The sequence below is a fragment of the Sitophilus oryzae genome, unplaced genomic scaffold (genome assembly GCF_002938485.1).
Source record: "Sitophilus oryzae breed Bouriz unplaced genomic scaffold, Soryzae_2.0 scaffold_1297_pilon_pilon, whole genome shotgun sequence".
Taxonomy (NCBI): domain Eukaryota; kingdom Metazoa; phylum Arthropoda; class Insecta; order Coleoptera; family Curculionidae; genus Sitophilus; species Sitophilus oryzae.
In genome coordinates this window covers 8,003,157-8,021,927 of record NW_022145945.1, presented here as the reverse complement: position 1 = coordinate 8,021,927, position 18,771 = coordinate 8,003,157, and the positions used below count along the sequence as shown (strand labels likewise).

General features: G+C 33.6%; 1 protein-coding gene across 4 annotated transcripts in view; it reads left to right on the top strand.

Annotated features, from left to right (window-relative positions):
* The window catches only part of LOC115874683 (signal-induced proliferation-associated 1-like protein 1), a 119,192-nt gene that overhangs the window by 71,030 nt on the left and 29,391 nt on the right, over positions 1-18,771 (top strand). For 3 of the 4 annotated variants that reach the window (XM_030889903.1, XM_030889905.1, XM_030889904.1), the window contains exons 4-6: positions 3,029-3,241; positions 6,989-7,270; positions 9,711-10,013. In XM_030889903.1, the coding sequence (XP_030745763.1) occupies positions 3,029-3,241; positions 6,989-7,270; positions 9,711-10,013 (798 nt within the window). The remainder of the gene's footprint in view (positions 1-3,028; positions 3,242-6,988; positions 7,271-9,710; positions 10,014-18,771) is intronic. The other variant, XM_030889906.1, reaches the window with a different exon arrangement.

Below are 18,771 nucleotides of genomic sequence, written 5' to 3'. Positions count from 1 at the left end.
TTGGCATTTTTATCCTGTAAATGCAAAACCAACAACTATGGTAAAGCCTGCGGATGCAGAAAAGCGGGATTAAAATGTTCAATGATTTGTGCATACTGCAATGGGAAATCCTGTGACAACGTCACTGAAGTGTCACTCGATGAATCCGATGAAGAGGAGGTGGACTTGCCTGTAGATATCCCTCTGGCGGCTGAAGATGAAGAGTTGGACGTATTGAGAGAGCACCCTGATGAGCCCAGCACAGCAGACACGATCGACTTTGACATCAATGAGCCAGATCCGACCGGCTTGTGCAGATAAGTAAAAGTTTTTAATTTATCTAGTGGAGTAGGCCTCCGGGTAGACCACGTTAAAATAAACGCGCCATATACATTGCCTCTTGGGTGGTGTGGAAACAAGTACACATTTTCGGTAATTAAAATTAATTATTCATAAATTAATGAGCGAATTAATGATACGCCACTGTTTTATGACAAAATTGAAGAAACTAAACTAAAACTAGTTTTAGTGAACCCTAATCGACATTTGATTTCGGAAAATCGACTATGCATAATATATCATATTTTACGCAAAATTGTAAAATTTCCAGGGATTTTGTGCCTAAACAGTTAGACTTTCGCGAAAATTTTCATAAAACCTTTTTTATAGGAAATTTTATTTTCTTTAATTTTTCTCTCCTCAAATTTTCGCGAAAAACGCCTAGTTTTCGAGATATTCACAAAATACCGATTTTGGGCGCCATGGTCGTCTGGAAATGTGCATTTTATGGATTTTAGTTAGGGACCCCAAAACCTATAAACCTGCAAAGTTGCAAAACTTCCGGACTTTTTTCCAAACGAAAATCCCCAATGACTGAACTACATGATATTAGGAAATTAGCAGGGATAACTTGGGCCAGCAATAGACAAGAATATGGGCCCAACTACAAAGAGAGTATCTAAATATATGAGGGAGCCTACACCATAATTGGAAATGGCTGAATAAGCTGAAAATGATCATGACATTTTTGTTGATGCCTAACTTTTTTTACCCAAATCATCAAAAATGTCAGTTGTGGCGTGTTAACAGTGGGACAAAAAATGTCCTTTTTTTTCAGGATTATAGTGAATAATGAAACTGCATTTTTTTAATTAAAATGTTATTGCTGCATAAGTGGTGCCCGGTGGCGTCGAGGTACAGGCTCTCGTCTACCAATCTCAAGGTTGTGGGTGCTAATCCTACACCCGGCATTTCATCAGCCGACTATTTTTATTAAAATAAAAATAGTTTGGGTACCTAGGTCGACTCAGCTTTAAATGAGTACTTCAGATTCACAATCCTGAGGTAATAATAGGCGGTTGAAGCGTAGTGCTAGCCACATTACCTTCCTTGTATACCGAACGGATCTAGTATAGCAAGCTGTACCTTGCTACTCCCAAGGCGTTAAACGCTACATGTATACGGGAGCTATTATTATTATTATATGTTATTTATTATTAATTAAAAAAATAACACTTTTTTACAGGATTACAATGAATAATTAATTTTAATTGACATTCATATTTGTTGTATTCATGTATACTGCTGACAACTTTAAAATCATAGCGTTGCAAGTGCTTTTAATAGAGACATTGTGTAATGTAACTCTGTAAATAATATGTGGGTGTTTTTTTTTTCAAACCAAACCAAACGATACAGAAGTAAATAAAGGTTTTATGGCTGTGTTTGGCTAATTGCTATTCACTGCATATACTGTTTCGATATCCGTTCAGTTAAAACAGATGCCATAGGGTAGAAATTAAATTCCATAGTTACGAGTTTGGAATTTTAGTGCTTATTTTATTTTAGTTAATAATGTAGTACCATACGTTGAAAAAAAAGTAAGGTAGTTTTCAATATATTCGAAATCAACCATTTCTTTTGTTCGACTTTCGGGCTACATAACGGAGTTGGGGATTCACTCGACAGATAAGAGACTCACTACGCACGCGTAACACGATAAATAATCAAAACCTGTTTCGAAAAACTAATTTCTTATTTGCTAGCGGTATTAATTTTTATTGTAGTTTTTTATCTATTACCTGGCTGCCGTTTAGCAGTTTAAAAAGTAATGCCGCTGTTAAAAAATTATCATAAAAATATATAAAAATCTGACTTAAGTCTTTTATAGAAAGCTTTCAATTTTTTAATAGATTTAAAAATTTTTTAATGAATGATTTTTTTTCTGAATAAACATTTAAATCAAAATCATTTAGAAATTAATTATAATTTAATTTAATTAATTTATTTTTTTCCATAGTTAAACTGTTAAAATTGCCTTATATCTATCAAAAATAGTAGATAAAATAGTACTTTAACCGCAAGGGAGATTAACTGATACTTTAACAGCGAGGATAGGTTAAAAACCTTATTTCTTCTTGCACGTTTTTTAGTTGCTTCCATTTTTGAAAATTTTTGTTTTCCTTTTCATAAGTTATTCGGGATTTAAATGGAAGTAGTTTGGATATGGCGTTTGTCGCCTCAGCCTCAATATCTGTTGGTAATTTACTTATTTCGTTTTGAGCCATTTCTGGCTCCAATTCAATCAGCAATCGACACGAAAAAGAATTAAAAAAATATTGACTCAAAACTGACAACTAAAGAGACAGCTTTATTTATTTGTTAAATTACATAGAAACCAACGCCAACCCAGCACAATATTTTTTCTACTCGTAATAAATTCCTTGAAATAACAATTTCTAAATATTTTTTAAAACGTAACTCGCTATGGAAAAAAAATATTGTTTTATACACGACGATAAAATTGCATTATCGTCACCCGAAATTAATTCACGAATTCATTTTCGGTCGACGATAAAATACCATTTTATCGTCTTGTATAGAAAATAACTATTAAATAAACATATTACATATTTGTATCTAGAAAATTTGTATTAGAAAATCCTCTTTTATTTTTCGTTTAAAGAGTATCATAATAAATTTTGCCATTTTACCAATATATTATGATAAGTACAGAGACATTTTTGTAAACAGTAGTTTATTGTTTCAGGTAAAAATGAGTTCTTCGCAATGCTGCAGGACTACCGTCCGGCGGTGTTAGGAGTGGCCGACCAGCGCAGTCCTGGTCCTTCTGAATACCTGCGCGGCAAGTTAGACTCAGAGGATCAGCACGACGGCAATGCCCAAGGGGGCCACTACCCCCAGAGTCCCAAGTTGAAATCGAAACTCACGCGGTTTTGGAGTAATGGCGGCGCACCTGGTGGTCTGTATTATTTTCTCCTTTTAATTTTTAATAGAATATTATAATAGGAGGAAATTAAATCATATAGAGTATGTCCCCGGCTTGTCTTACAAGAGGAAGAAGCTTCTTTTATTATTGACATTTTGAGAAAAATGCATTCTTTATTAAAACTTTTTGCTTTTTCTAAAATGGTGAATCCCGTTTATATGTTTCGTAATTTCCATACCGTTCTAGAGAAAATTACGAAAAACATGAAAATATAGCTGAATTTTTTCGAAGTCCTAAAACTGAAAACGCGTTTCTATGGTAATATAATTGCGTTTTCCTTCTTTGATAGATTGTTATTGATATAGTTTTAATTAACGTCATTTTTCTTGCTGTTTTAAATTGTTAAAGCATAAAATTTATTTAGTTTAATGCTACGGAAAGGGTGATAATTAATATATATCGGTAAACGTGATACTTTAACAACGGAAATATTATGACGTTAATCAAAATGAATAATAACCATCTACCTATCTAAGAATGAAATCGAATTTATATTACCATAGAAACGCCTTCTGATTTTTAGGACTTTTAGGAAAAAAATCAACCATATTTTCATGTTTTTTTTAGTTTCCTCTCAAACGGTATGGAAATTTGCAAAAGCTTAAACAGGATTAACCATTTTAGGAGAAGCAAACTTTTTTACAAAGAATTTAATTTTCCTAAAATAACAATAATAAGAAAGTTTTTCCTCTTGTAACAATTCGGGGACATACTGTATAGCAGGTTTTTCAAGTTCACTTTACACTGGAATCCGCTCTCGCATTGTTTCAGTGCAAAGGGTGTCTAGATTTACTTCATGATGCTCATTGTCTCTCTTCCCTCTCTTTACAACTTATTATACTTCGAATTCTCTCTCTCTCTCTCCTCTCTATTCGATATATTAGCTTCCATTTCTGTTCTCCTTTAACTAGAATTAGAATTAGAATAAGTGGGAGGGGGGTTAATCTCTGCGACCTTAGAGATCTATTGTGTCCCCCTTTCTTGAGTTATAACTCATCATACAGTCCCAGGACCTCCTACGGAGACCCGTGTCCTTCACAATCGAGGAGCTACGACCCAGGCCGGATAGACGAAACGGTAGCTTGTGTCGCCTGTTGGGTTTAGAGGTAGGCTCCCGACCCTTGGAGGAGGTAGTAGCTTGTATGCCACTTGCGGAGGATCTCACGCAAGTGTCAGCCACCTCTCCTGTAGTTCTCTTTGGGTTTGGCCCCTTGGAACTTTCATTGTTACTGTTCCCAGTGTCGCTAGGGGGTTTCCCCACAGCTTCACCGGTGATGTTTTTATTACTATTATTACCAGATCTCATAGTGTTCCCATGAGTCGCTAGGGACAGTCGGTCCACTTCTACAGAGCCCCGCATGTAGAAGTAAGGGGTAAAATACAATGGGGTGCCCCCCGATGCCCCAAGATTGAGGCTGTCCGTAGCAGCACCTGACCAGGAGCTTCACCACCAACGACAAGGTTTTGCATCTCCTAGGGGAAGTCTCCTTTAACTAAGTACATCATAATTGTGGGTAAAGTCAAACTTCCTACCGGATTTCATGCGGAATTGTTCCCTAAAGACCTGCCATCGTTCACATGCTGAACATCACCAACTTGATCACAGTAAATGCATGATGGACTATCAACCCTATGACGACCATACAAATATTTTCTATAACACCCATGGCTAGATAATGCTTTAAACGATCTTCAAAAAAGGTCTGATATGAATTTTCATTTAATCGACTCGTTTGAAAGTTATTGAAGGTCAAATTATTCAAGGCCCTAGCCGAATGTCGTATAGACACTCGTTATACTAACCTTTTAAAATATATATACCACCATGCAACAGCATCTGTATCGCTACATGAAAACACAAATAAATTCCGTATTAAAATAGGAGTACGGCAAGGCGATACCATTTCCCCCAAATTGTTCATAGCACTATTAGAATATATTTTCAAAAGACTAAACTGGGAGGAAATGGGCATTAATGCTTTTGCTGATGAATTGGTGCTGATTACAGACAAAATACACGAAGCACAAAATATGCTAGTAACACTTAAACGGGCGTCAGATCAAATTGGACTACGCATAAATTATTCAAAAACCAAACTAATGACCAATCTTGTTATTAGTGGAAATGTCTCGGAAGACGGAGCAAATATAGAACAAGTATATTCATATAAATATCTGGGGCACGAAATAACAATTGGTCACGATAACCAGACGCACGAGATACAAAGAAAAATAGGACTAACATGAGCAGCATTCGGCAAACTAAGATATGTGTTAAAATCAGATTTACCAATATGTGCTTAAAGAGGAAGGTGTTCCATCAGTGCGTTATGCCAGTACTTACATATGGCGCAGAGACACTTACTACACCCTGACAAAAAGTCCATAGAAAAAATCCTTGTAGCCCAACGAGCAATGATTGGTGTATCTCTAAGAGACAAGATACCCAGTATAGTTATAAAACAGCGTACACGAATAACAGATGCTATATATCTGCTTAAAAAACTCAAATGGAACTGGGCTGGGCATATTGCCAGAAGAACGGATGATAGATGGACCAAGCTAATACTAGAATGGCGGCCAAGACAGGATGCTCTCAGAAACAGAGGCAGACCTCCGATAAGATGGTCAGATTACTTAAAGAGATTTAGGGGAAACTGGATCCAAGTGGTACAGGACCGAGAAGAGTGGAAAGATTTGAGGGAGGCCTACGTCCAGCAGTGGACACTTCAGGCTAGTTGATGATGAAGATGATGAAAGTTCAACTTCAAATCATATACCGGGTGCGTCTCAAAAGTGGCTCACTCCTATAACTTTTTTATTTTTTCCGATAAAAAAACGAGATTTGTTGCGGGAGTATATGACATAAATTAGGATTGATTGACGTATTCAATTATTGTTGTTGGTCACTTCCTGTTTCACCGGAAATGACTACAACTTTTGATTTTTATATAACACCCTCAGTATTTTTTACTTTATTCCATAAAAAATTACACTCTGAATAGAAAATTGACGTTTCACCTGTCAACTTTTGACATTTTCGCATATGGTTTATTTGAAATTGTAAGATGCGATTCATAAGGGCATTTTGATTCGAACTACCGAAGTGTGTGCGTATCAAATTATTCGTAAATAAATACTGTTTCCAAATATGATAATGAGCCACCCTCATTCCATTTTAAAAAATTGAGATATGATTTAAAATACTACTTCTGAATCATCCTGATTCAATATTCAATATGATCAGTTACGACTGTGTATATCAACGACTGTACTTTTTTTGTATCTCGAGTGGCGCCCAATACTTTTAGTTTCAGTGTAATTTGGTTTCCTCTATAGATGAAAAGCTGCCGTGCGCAAGGGACAATATAGCTTTTTAGATAATAATTTTTATTAACTAAATTTCAGGAACTTTCAAGCGAGTCGATTAATAAATGAAAAATCATACCAGACCTTTTTTAAAGATCGTTCCATTTTCCTACAAGAATATGTTATGATGTTTATAACAACACCCTGATTTTTGTTAGAAAGCAATAAAATTAATAAAAAAATTCTGTGATATTTAAATGGGAAATAGAAAATCACGATAAGACACCTTAATAATTATTAAGAGCACAATACAACTACAATATTTTTTTTTGTGCACACTACAAATTACAAACCTACAACCTAACTAAAAAAACACATTGTTTGTTAAGTGACAAATTTATTTTGTTACAGGAATTAATAGCGCTAACGCCAGTACCAACAACAGCATGGTGAAGTCTCAACGTTCAATTATGGATGATAGTACGGTCAGTACTGCCTCCACCAACGTCCTGTTGTCCCAAGAGGCGGAAGAAATAGCCAGGAGAAGAGCTTTCGCCCATTACGACTGTCAGTCGTTGACGACGAACTTGAATTATTCAGTGCGATTGCGCAGGAACCTTTTGGCCAAAAGGAGAAACACAACCACGGGTGCCAGTGCAGCTTCGACACTTATTAGGTCTTCTACACCTGATGGTAAGAAATGTTAGCTTGTTTAATTCTTGACATACACTGTATTTTCATCTGTCGATGATGGTAAATTCAACAAAAAATTGTGACAGATAAGAAATGGTGTCATATTTTTATTATAAAATAGATATGCTATATAAGCGATACCAATTAAACTTTTAGTTACGTAATCGACAGCGCGATTTTTAAATTCATTGTTGCCAACCATGGACATATTCTAATTAACTGGAATTTAAATTTCCCACTAGGGATTCAGGTGGTAGACCTGCTGTAAAAAAACGTTAAGTGTCCACATTTATATCTATTTATTTCCTGACATTGCCATTCGTTTTGACACTTTAGTTTTGTGTTTTGCGTTTTTAGTTTAAATAAATAATGATGTGATACTTTAAGCTTAAAAATGTTTATTAGCAGACCTTGCAGTCGAACATTGTTCTTTTTAGAACCTCTTTTAGTGCGAAGTGTACAGAATAGCTTAATAGCCGTTGCGAAAAACTCATCGCAACTTTATTAGAATATTTTGAACCGGAAAGTGGTAGTAATGGCCCTTTATGTCTTTTAAGTGCTGTTAAGAAGGTGAGTGTTGTTGATGTAAATAATAACTGTTTAAGTATTTATCATCTATTTTTGTTTCTTAAAATATTTTGATTAAAAGAAAATATGTAAAAGTGGGCAACGCTGTGCTGGTTAAGCTTAATCACGTGACTAAAAGTTTATTTGGTATAATCTATACAGGGTGGCCCATCGAAAACGTTCCGCAAGACATAACGGCCAGGGTATTTATTTTTTCAAAAAATCCAAAAACACGTCAATTTTGTTTGTGAGGGGGACAACTTTTGCTCCAAAAACGATTGCGAAATATTCAACCCTCTAAGCGGGGGTGTCATCCCCCAACTTTTTTCAAATGGAAAGGGGGGTCAAGTGGCGCCGCAATGAAAAGAGCTTTCTATTCTCTATATTTCCCCGCTTCGTTTTTAAAAATCGGTCGAGTCATTGAGAAAATATGAAGGATTGAAATTTGAAAAGTTAATTTAAGCATTTATCAGAGTAAATGATAATTAATTCGACCAATTTGCTGTTTTTTCTTATTATTTCTAGATGTTTACGCATTTTTTCACTTGCCACAACGTTGAACGATCAGGTGCGGTAGTTGCTAGATAGCTGTTCTGTGACTTTTACGTTGAAATTCTTCTCAATATCGTTAAACTGACCTACAATAGAATTTCCAAAAATACCAGCCCACACGTTCAATTTCTGAGGGTTTTGTGTGTGCACCTCGTGAAAAACCCTGGGGTTGTCCTCAGCCCAGTACCGACAGTTGTGCCGATTAACTACACCGTTCAAAAAGAAAGTACACTCATCCGAAAAACACACATTAAATAGGAAATTATTATCACTCGCCACTCGTTCACTTATAGCTTCACAAAATTGCAAGCAACGATCAAAATCGTCTTCATTGAGTTCTTGTACCAACTGAATTTTGTACGGGTGGAACTTGTGTTTTTTTAATATCCTTTGGAAACTTGTACGATTCCCGCCGGTCTCATTGGCTAATTTTCTTGTACTCAGAATACTGTCCATGGCAACTTGGCCCAATACGAATACCTCCATAGCTTTATTTACTACAGGACTTTCCCTCTGCCTCTTTTTATTCATAACGGAACCAGTTTCGCGAAATTTTGCTACTAACTGGCGAACAATTTTGCCATAAAGGTGTTTGTCAGGATGCCGTTCATTGAATATCTGCGCAACCCGATTGCAACAACATCTAGAAATAATATAAAAAAACAGCAAATTGGTCGAACGAATTTATCCTTATCATTTACTCTGATAAATATTTAAAAAACTTTTCAAATTTCAATCCTTCATATTTTCCCAACAACTCGACCGATCTTCAAAAACGAAGCAGGAAAGTATAGAGAATAGAAAGCCCTTCTCATTGCGGTACCTCTTGACCCCCCTTCCCATTTGAAAAAAATCGGGTATGACATCCCCGCTTAGAGGGTTGAAGATTTTGCAATAATTTTTGGGGCAAAAGTTGTCCCCCTCACAAACAAAATTGACGTGTTTTTGAATTTTCTGAAAAAAAAATTACCCTGGTCGTTATGCCTTGCGGAACGTTTTCGATGGGCCACCCTGTATACCGTATATGAAGTGGCTAACTAAACCTTTTCAGATTTAAATCTGTTAGAGAACCGTTTTCTTGTCAAAAAGTGTAATAACTTGAAGTTAGTACAAAGAGAAGCTCATTTGCCAGACTGTCGCACTGACAATACCATTTCTTCAATCTCAGCTTTCAATGTCCTATTAGTAAACCAACTGCAGTTTTGAGAGTTCTCTGTTTTATGATGTTTGCCCAGTGGCATAGCAATATTATAGACCTGACACATCATTTTTAACTGCGCTTTAAAGAATAATATTTAGTTAGTTTTTTATGATATTGCAGGTGAGAGCGAAGACGATGCTGGAGACGGCCAGTCCAACGAGCTAGTACAAAACTGCCCGTTTTTTCGAAACGAAATCGGAGGTGAGGAGGAAAGGATAGTGAGTTTGTCCAGGCTTCAGAACGCGCCTCAGCACAGGAGACCCCTTCATAGACCTCCACTGGCTTACGGAGTGGCTATTCTAGAGTTTCCCCCTGGAGAGACTCACTGGAGGCATTCGACGTGTCCTTACCAGAGGTTCCCTAGGCCTATAGAAAATGTTGATCAGGGAGCGTTGTATTATAGGAACTATTTTGCCAACCACGGTAAGTTCCATTTAGTTCTGTCATATTTAGGGTTGCCAACTGACGGAAGGAAAAAAAAGCGCCACAGTGTGTTTGGTTTGGAAACTATAAGAGATACGAAGATCAAATTTTGGTAATTTTATGTCCAGTAAAATGACATTTTGGCAGTTAAAGGAATCTGAATGCTGCCGAAGATATTGATAGAAATATGTATAGATATATAAACAAAAGATGTTATCGTGGGGACTATAATAAAAAAGAATGAAATTATTGGGCAAACCTACAGTAAGATTAGCCATGAAACATTCGTATTTTAGCCATGTTTCATGGCTAATCTTACTGTAGGTTTGCCCAATAATTTCATTCTTCTTTTATAGATATATAGATAGAAAAAAGATTATCATTATGATTAAATGTCCAACATTCTGTTTTTGAGATACCATGAACTTATTTTTTTTAAATACGAACTTGGATTTTTTATTTAATTTTTTTAACTTTTGTCTTCTAGCCTACTTGCCAATACGATACTCACCAAATACAAAAATACTTACTAAATAATTTATTATAATAAAGAAAATTACCATATGAGGCAATGTGTTGGCGAGTACTGGAGATATAGATCACTAAACTTTGAGTATTTTTGTACAAGCACATTTTTTGAGACATTAAACATTTGTATTTTGAACATCAGTTTTTAAAAATAGCTTTTATACTACTACTACCTATGTGACCATACTTAACAAACTTATTTATATGACAAATTAATTTTTTTTCCAAACATCACAAAAGTATTAATTTTTGCGACGCGATTGACTAAATATAAAAATATAAAAAATAATCGCAGATATAAAAAAATTGGCGCAGGGAGGCACATATAGCCGCCCATACTAAAATATGTTAATAAAAAGTTGGCAGGCAGTTCTTTTAGTTTCAAAGTAAAGGAATTTTTCCAATTTTGGTCCGCGATTATTTCCCCTATCCGCCACCTGGGGTCGCGTCCGATGGGAGTTTGGAGTTCTCCACACGGATTTTCTCACTAATTTTGAGTGAAATTAAAATAACTTTTTTTTTGCCGATCTTAATAGCCTACCATACCTGTTGGTATGGTCGGCTAAAAAGTCACTTTGAATGTGGTAGACCATGATGCAGTATTAAAACTAAAAGAGTTTATCGGACTTCCATTGTCTGAAAAAAATACAATATACTATTTTTGCTTCTTGTGTCAGTTTTATCTTAAAAATAGTTCAGCAAATGTTATGTACTGCACTAAATTATTAGCTTAGGATGTTGACAAACCTTGAAATCTCCAACCATCGTCTTGTTGCGTTATCAGTTTGCAAATATTATTGCCCCCGACTGTTGACAGTTAATGCGATAAGTAGGGTCCCATATATCTTTAAATTGTTGATATAGCTGTGCACTATTTAACAAATTTGCTTGACTTTGCGTGTTATAAATTTTTGACCTATATCTTTTTTTTTAATTCTACATGACAAGAATTTTGAATTTATCTGAAAACCTCAGATTAGACATACAGGGTCCTGCATATCTGGGTCCTATAATAAATATCAAATGTATTTTGTTGAACTGCAGATCTAATGTATAGAATTTTTTCTTTAAGCAGATTTGAAAAATCACCATTTTTTGTATTTAAAGTGATTTGAAATTATTAACGGTTTCGCAGATTTTTTGGTCTATTGATATTTTATATGGCTCTCAACAGTACAAAACGTCTGTCCAACCTGTCCTAACGACAAAATCCTTGACAGTGTGCTTCTGTCATTTTAATTTCAAAGTAGTTTATTTTATTTTACAAAGAAAAAGTTGGTACAATTGGAACGTACTGCAGGAAATTAATATATTTAAAATTTGAGTGGCAAGTGATCTACATAGAATAATTTATTAAACTAACACAAGTATATTAAATAACACAAGTAGGTATATTAACTAACATAAGTACTTATGTAATTAATTAATATTTGGGTATAAATAATGGTGATTTTTTGTTTAAAGATTTAAATAGTTTTCTTTTTGTATAGAAATGGGCTAGTAATATTATCGTTTTTAGCATCTATACATTTTTACATTTTTTGTTCTAAAAATAATCTAAAATGTCAATATTCCATGGGTATATTGATAAATGAGGTCTAAATTATAAGGAAATTAATTTTCGACGAAAACTTGAAGGGATAGGTAAAAAATGGTATAATACATTTTGATAGACAATTATATTGTGCATTTGATTCTCCTAAAATATATAGGGTGTTTTAAATTTAAATTGAACAAGTTATTGCCGTTTAAAGCTAGAAATTATTTAAAATACATTTTTAGACACTCTGTATGAGGTAGTATTATTTTTATTATTGCAACACAATAATTGATCAATAAATAAACTTCAGTAAATATTTAGCATTAAAAACATTGATACCATTCGATAAATGAAGCCTTAAAATGTTTACTGCAATTTCACAAAATTGAAAATATTTCAAAAACGGTAAGGTTTAAGGGTAATAAACCTTAATCAAATTTACCTTTATTTTAATCGTAGAAACTAAAAATGTAATAATATACTGGGTTTTCCATTTAAAAAATACAACTTTAATATTTTTTATTTTTTATGTATATGGTAAAAATAATTTTAAATTGTAGCTCTAATAGTCCTTCAACGAACCCAAAACTTACAATTTGTAAAAATCTAATCGTTTAGCTACAATAATCCGTGTCGTATGTGCTGAACAACCCTGTAGATTGGTATGGACGTCGTCTGCATTTTTTCTGTCGTCTGTCGAAATACCTGATTAATAAAACAGAGTTTAGATGACTTTTATAATAAAATTTACTTTAATATCAACTTAAAATTGAAAATTAGAGACAACTCGGTGATACTGGTCAAAGGTTTGAAACCACTTGATTTTTACTACATTTATTTTTCTGTAGTAAATAAACATGTTAATATAACTTCAAGTTTTGCATTTTTATCTAATAACTTAAGTGACTATTGCACATTTACCTTAGTTAAATTTTCTAAGAAAATTGATTATGCACAAGAAATATCCTTGTTATTTATTGTTAAGAAAATAACACCAATAACGCCAGTTTCGTGTTAAAATAATTTAGTCGTCGGAGATGTCAATCGACGGTGACCCGAGGAATTAAAACAAATTTGACCATGAGAATCAATTAAGCGAGAAGCGTGCAATAGAGTATGACGGTCTACATTGGATATAATGTTTCGAGTTCAATGAAAACCTCTTAATAGAAATGATTTAATAAAGACAATAGATAATTTAATATCTTTGTAATAGAAACATTTTCAAAGTTAATTCAGACGCTACAAAGACCTTGTATCTTCACCCTTATACACAGTTTAAAGAAAGCTTAAACCCAAAAAAATATCTAATATTCAATAATTATTTAATATGTTTAACTTAATATAGACAAAAGTGATGAATTATTCTTAGATATCATCAAACAATTCTACATATACCGATTTGGTCATTTTAGAAGTGTGGTCTGGATTTTAACATGTAAGACAGAGAATAATATAAATAACCATTTTATAGACAGAGACAAAATCAGCGGCATACAGTGTTGCCGGTTTTTTACGTTTGTAGGAAAATGTGTAGAAAAAAAAACAATTTTAAAAACTTTCATGTATACTATAGTACGTCTGCTGGATCTGTGTCTATGAAAGGAATGCGGACAAAAAACATTTAAATAAACAGCAATATATTTTATACGTCGACTTGACTAGTACGTCACCGCAAATCGCTCCGCCCACTAATTTTATTGGCTACTTGCAAATTTGTCGAATTTTTATTGATGGGACGCGTCGTCTAATTTTTTGCGAAAAACATCGAGAGAATATCGTTTCCCCTCTCACGGATACTCCGTAGCTACAGAAGGGACAGACGTACTGTACTGAAATAAAGATAATATCTAAGCTAAATAATATAATCTGTTACATTTATAGTAAAATGAGTAACTAATTGCGAAAAATAAGGTTCCAACCCTAGATGCAACATTTTCCATAAATAGGTACCTACTTGTGCGGTTTGAACTTTTGATGCAAAATCCGGCAATACCGCATAGAAGAAATGTATCAACCCAACTTGTATCTCTTTTTAATACATTTGATTTTCCATTAAGCTGCCTACATCACTGTCTTACACGTTAAAATCTAGACCTTCTAAAATTAGCAAATCGGTATACATTAACTATGATACTGAATTAATTAAATATTTTATACCTTCTTTTCGATTTTTTTTAATCAGCGCCCTCTATTAGATATGTAAATGGTCAACGTTTGACCTTCATTTAAACAGACCAGCAGTGCAATTCTGTAAACATATTTTTTTCTAGTGACTCATCAATCAGGTAAAAAAAATCATAAACCAAGCAAGAAATTTCTTGCTACGCCACAGTATTTGTTACTTTTTTAACTTCAAATTGAAGTTTTATTCTCATTGACATCTATAACTGTATTTCTAAGGACTTTTTTTGGGTTTTACGTTCTAAAGGTTTTACCACAGTTTAAAGAATATTTATATACAGTTGGCTCACTTTAAGGAATTCTATTGTTATTTTGACTTCAAAGGCGGTCCGTGACCCTTCGAGGTGACAAAAAATTTGTACGTTTACCGGTTTTATCAGTCAGAACGCTGGCCGTATACGAGGAATCAACTAAAAATACTAAGGAATTTTAATATAGCAAGTAGAAAAATAAAAATACAGTACTTGTTTTATTGATTGACAGTTTTAGGCATCTTTAATAATTGATCAATATTTATTTACTTGTCTTCTTATTATTATTTAATAACATATCTCTGTAGCAAATTCTAATACGGTATGATATTGTTCTGGTGTCTGGTGTATAATTTTCATATCTGTGGGATCCTATAAATCCTAAGGCACTTTTTCAGGCTCTACACCTACAAGTTATTTTCCTTATCAGACTCTACTTATACATATTATGGTGAATACATTAATATTAAAATATTAGATATATTATTCTATCCTAATTCTTTCGAATATGGAATTGTCAATAGGGGGAATTATTATGAATAATTATTATGGAAACCCCATATGAAAAATGTATTCTAAATAAATATAATAAGTTAATTTTTTTAACATATATAATATATTTGCATATTTCTTAAATTATAGCATGTTTTGCTTTATAGATGTTTGCATTTTAGTTCATTTTACTTTAATTACCTACCTGGAAAGCCCAAATTTTATAATAAGGTAATAAAAGTACCTTTGCATACAACTTATGTTGTCATTGTCAATTTTTTTGGAATTTTTTCTAAATTTTATGATTTTAATTTTTTTTACTAAAATTAATAAAAACTGAAAAAAAATTGACAATGGCAAGACAAGTTGTATCCAAGTACTTTTTATTACCTTACCTATATACTTAATATCCTATTCTATATAAACATATACCTTCGTTCATCTTTTGGGCACCTAAAGAACGATATATTGTCTGTCATTCTACTTTCACAACCATCCACTGCATAAATATTTCTAGTAGACATTTTATTCACAATTCGAACAAAACAACTAAAACACTATTTTTGCTTCACCCTATGCGTCGGACCGAAAACAAAACTAAAATAAACTTGGAACGCTGTGTACACGTCGAGCAACGGATGTAGACTGACTCAAGTCTACAAGACAGGCGGGGAGCTGCGGGAGAAATTTTGATACGGGCGAAGAGTGGGCCAACTCATATATTTATATTCTTTAAACTGTGGTTTTGCTATAAGAAATTCTTTGTTTTATTTATTTCTTCAGTACTTTCAATACTAAAAGTACGTATTGCACCGCTAGATATTAGGCATTTAAAACGATATATGGATTCATGACTCATTTGAAAGTACCTACATATTCTATGAAAAAAAATTTACGCATGAGCTGCAATTCTTAATAACAGATACAAACCAGAAGTATCTCGTATACATATTTTTAATGGCTGATCTAATTGTTTACAAAATATTATTATTATACTGTCTTCTCAAGCGTTTGCTTCCTTCGTAGAGGGAAGATGTTATTATATAACATAAGGTAATTTTCTTTGTTACAAGTCGATTATACTAATTAATAAAATTAAATAATATACAGGGTGGTCCGAGTTGTATTCGGGAAACTTCAGCAGCATATTCTGCAGGTAAAAATTAAATAAAAAAGTTCGTTTAAATGTATGTCCTAAAATAATTCGTTTCGGAGATACAGGGTGTTGTAATTTCCTTTTTATTACGGGGTTTTCCAAATAATTTCTGATCTATAGTCGATATTTGGATGAAAATTAGTGTCTGGAAGTTTTTTGGCATGATAAATTTGATTTCGATGTTAATATGACCCCTACTTACTTCGTAGGGAGCTTCACAGGAGTATTATAAAGTTTTATACGTGTGTAAATCTCAAAGTTTCTGTTGTTTCTTGTAACAAAATCCAACACTTTATAGGCCTTATTTGTAATAGAAAGGTAATGGTTATTAAATTTCAAGTTTTTTTGGAAAGAAACATTCAGATCCCTAACTTCCGATTTTGTGTCATCTTAAAAGTATCAACGCTATAATCAAACGTAGTAACATTTATAGTATAGATCATACCAAATAAGGCCCGTTTCACAAAGGACCGATGATCAGGACGGACGGTCGGTCCTAGCCATTGTTCTATGTACTATGTTGTATGTATCGTTCACATGTACGCGTATCATCGGTCAACCGTTAGACAACGCACGGGCGTCGGTCCAGCCCGTGGCTTGTGCTGATCATCGGTTGGTGTCCGAGCCATTTGATAAACAGAGATTTTTATATGCAAGCATATCATCAGTTACAGTTTCGATACAGTGTTGATAGTATCTGCTGAGAATTATTTTTCTGATATTCTTTTCGTTTAAGTGCTACGCAAGATGGCAAATAGTAAGGAAAATATCGTTTTGATACTGAGCAGCTAATATCAACAATAGAACAATAACCATGTATCTGGGATACATCTTCTGAAGATTACAAAAACCGTGATATGAAAAACAAAGCTTGGGAAGAAGTGGCTGAAATATTGATACAAAATTTTGTGAATCTAGACTAGAGAAAACATTTTTATTAGACAAGAGAAAACAACATTTTTATTAAACGAGAGAAAACAATTTTTTTTGCCTTTCCATTAGCCTTTTAACACACAAAGCGACAACAACGCGATGTTTTGTATTTCTCAAATACATGTTGACGACTGATGATATGCGTAATATGAAAACAACAATTTCGACCGATGATCGGTGGCGACCGATTATCAGCACTGATCATCGGTCCTTTGTGAAACGGGCCTAAACTTTAAGTCACATGATTAAGATTTACCAGCACAGCGTTGACCACTTTTACATATTTTCTTTTAATCAAAATATTTTACGAAACGAAAATAAACTAAAACGTTAAAACGAATGACAATGTCAGGAAATAAATAAATAAATCTGGCAACATGGCATTTTTTACAGCAGAGCTACCACCTGAATCCCCAGCGGGAAATTTAAATTTCATTTAGTCAGCCCGACTGCGAATATGTCCATGGTTGGCAACAATTAATTCAAAAATCGCGCCCTCGATTACATAACTAAAAGTTTAACTGGTATCGAATATAGGTACATTAGAATGCATGTATGTTAGGGTGAGCCAAAAAAACTAACCTATAGAATTTATGGGTTAAAATTAAAATGAAATTAATAACCGAGAAAAAAACCCGGAAGGCAGGATTTTTAGCTCAATTTTAAAAGGTGTCGGTCAAGGTTTCCCATTTAAATAACACGTAAAAAAATCTTTTTCCATTAAAAGTAAAAAAAAATACATTCTCGGATTCTTGCAAATTTCCAAAAAACCTATCTGAGAGTAATCTATCTTTTTTGCTAAATATGAAAATTTTTAATCAATAAACACTAAAACTGCATATTTTGATTTTTTTTACTTTTCAAAGCTTTCAAATATACGAATTATTGAATTGAAAAAAATTACTCTCAGATAGATTTTTTAGGAAATTTTATGCTCTACCAGAAGCTGCGATGTAATCTTTTTTATCGTAAACCGTTTCAAATTTATGGTACTTTTAATGGAAAAAGATTTTCATGTGTTATCTCAATGGAAAACTTCACCGACACCTTTTAAAATTGAGCTAAAAATCCTGCCTTCCGGGGATATTTTTTTCTCGGTTATTAGGTTCATTTTAACCCATAAATTCCATAGGTTAGTTTTTTTAGATCACCCTATATGTATTACAAATTTCTGTTTAATTTAAAATAAGTCGTCATTGTTATAATATCGATCATATTTTATTATATTTTAATTTTAAAATTAGTGACGCAACATTCACCGGCTCCCGTAAAAACTACGCTTGTTTTATTCATTGAAAACACCATCCCACGGGTTTAGTCTCTTCCCGTTGCCAAGTTGCCAGCTATTTCGGGAATTCGTTCTCCGAATCCTGTCAAGGTCCCATTCGGTGACTTTCTCGTGATGATGTTACGCGAACGACGACGACTGTCTTCTTCATCTTGTCTTGTCTCGGTTCAATGTCAATGTCTTACTGTTACATGACCGCTTTACCGCATCTCGCTTCGGTTTCTCTTTCTTCTTTTTTTCTTCTCAATTTGCTTCCTCGCTTGTTTTCCTCGTTTTAAACTGACTTGGCGTTACAGACAAACTAGTTTTGCTACAAAAAGAAATTAGTGAATTTACAACGCACATAATCGGTTAAATGTTAATTCATAGGTTTATCTTGAATATGT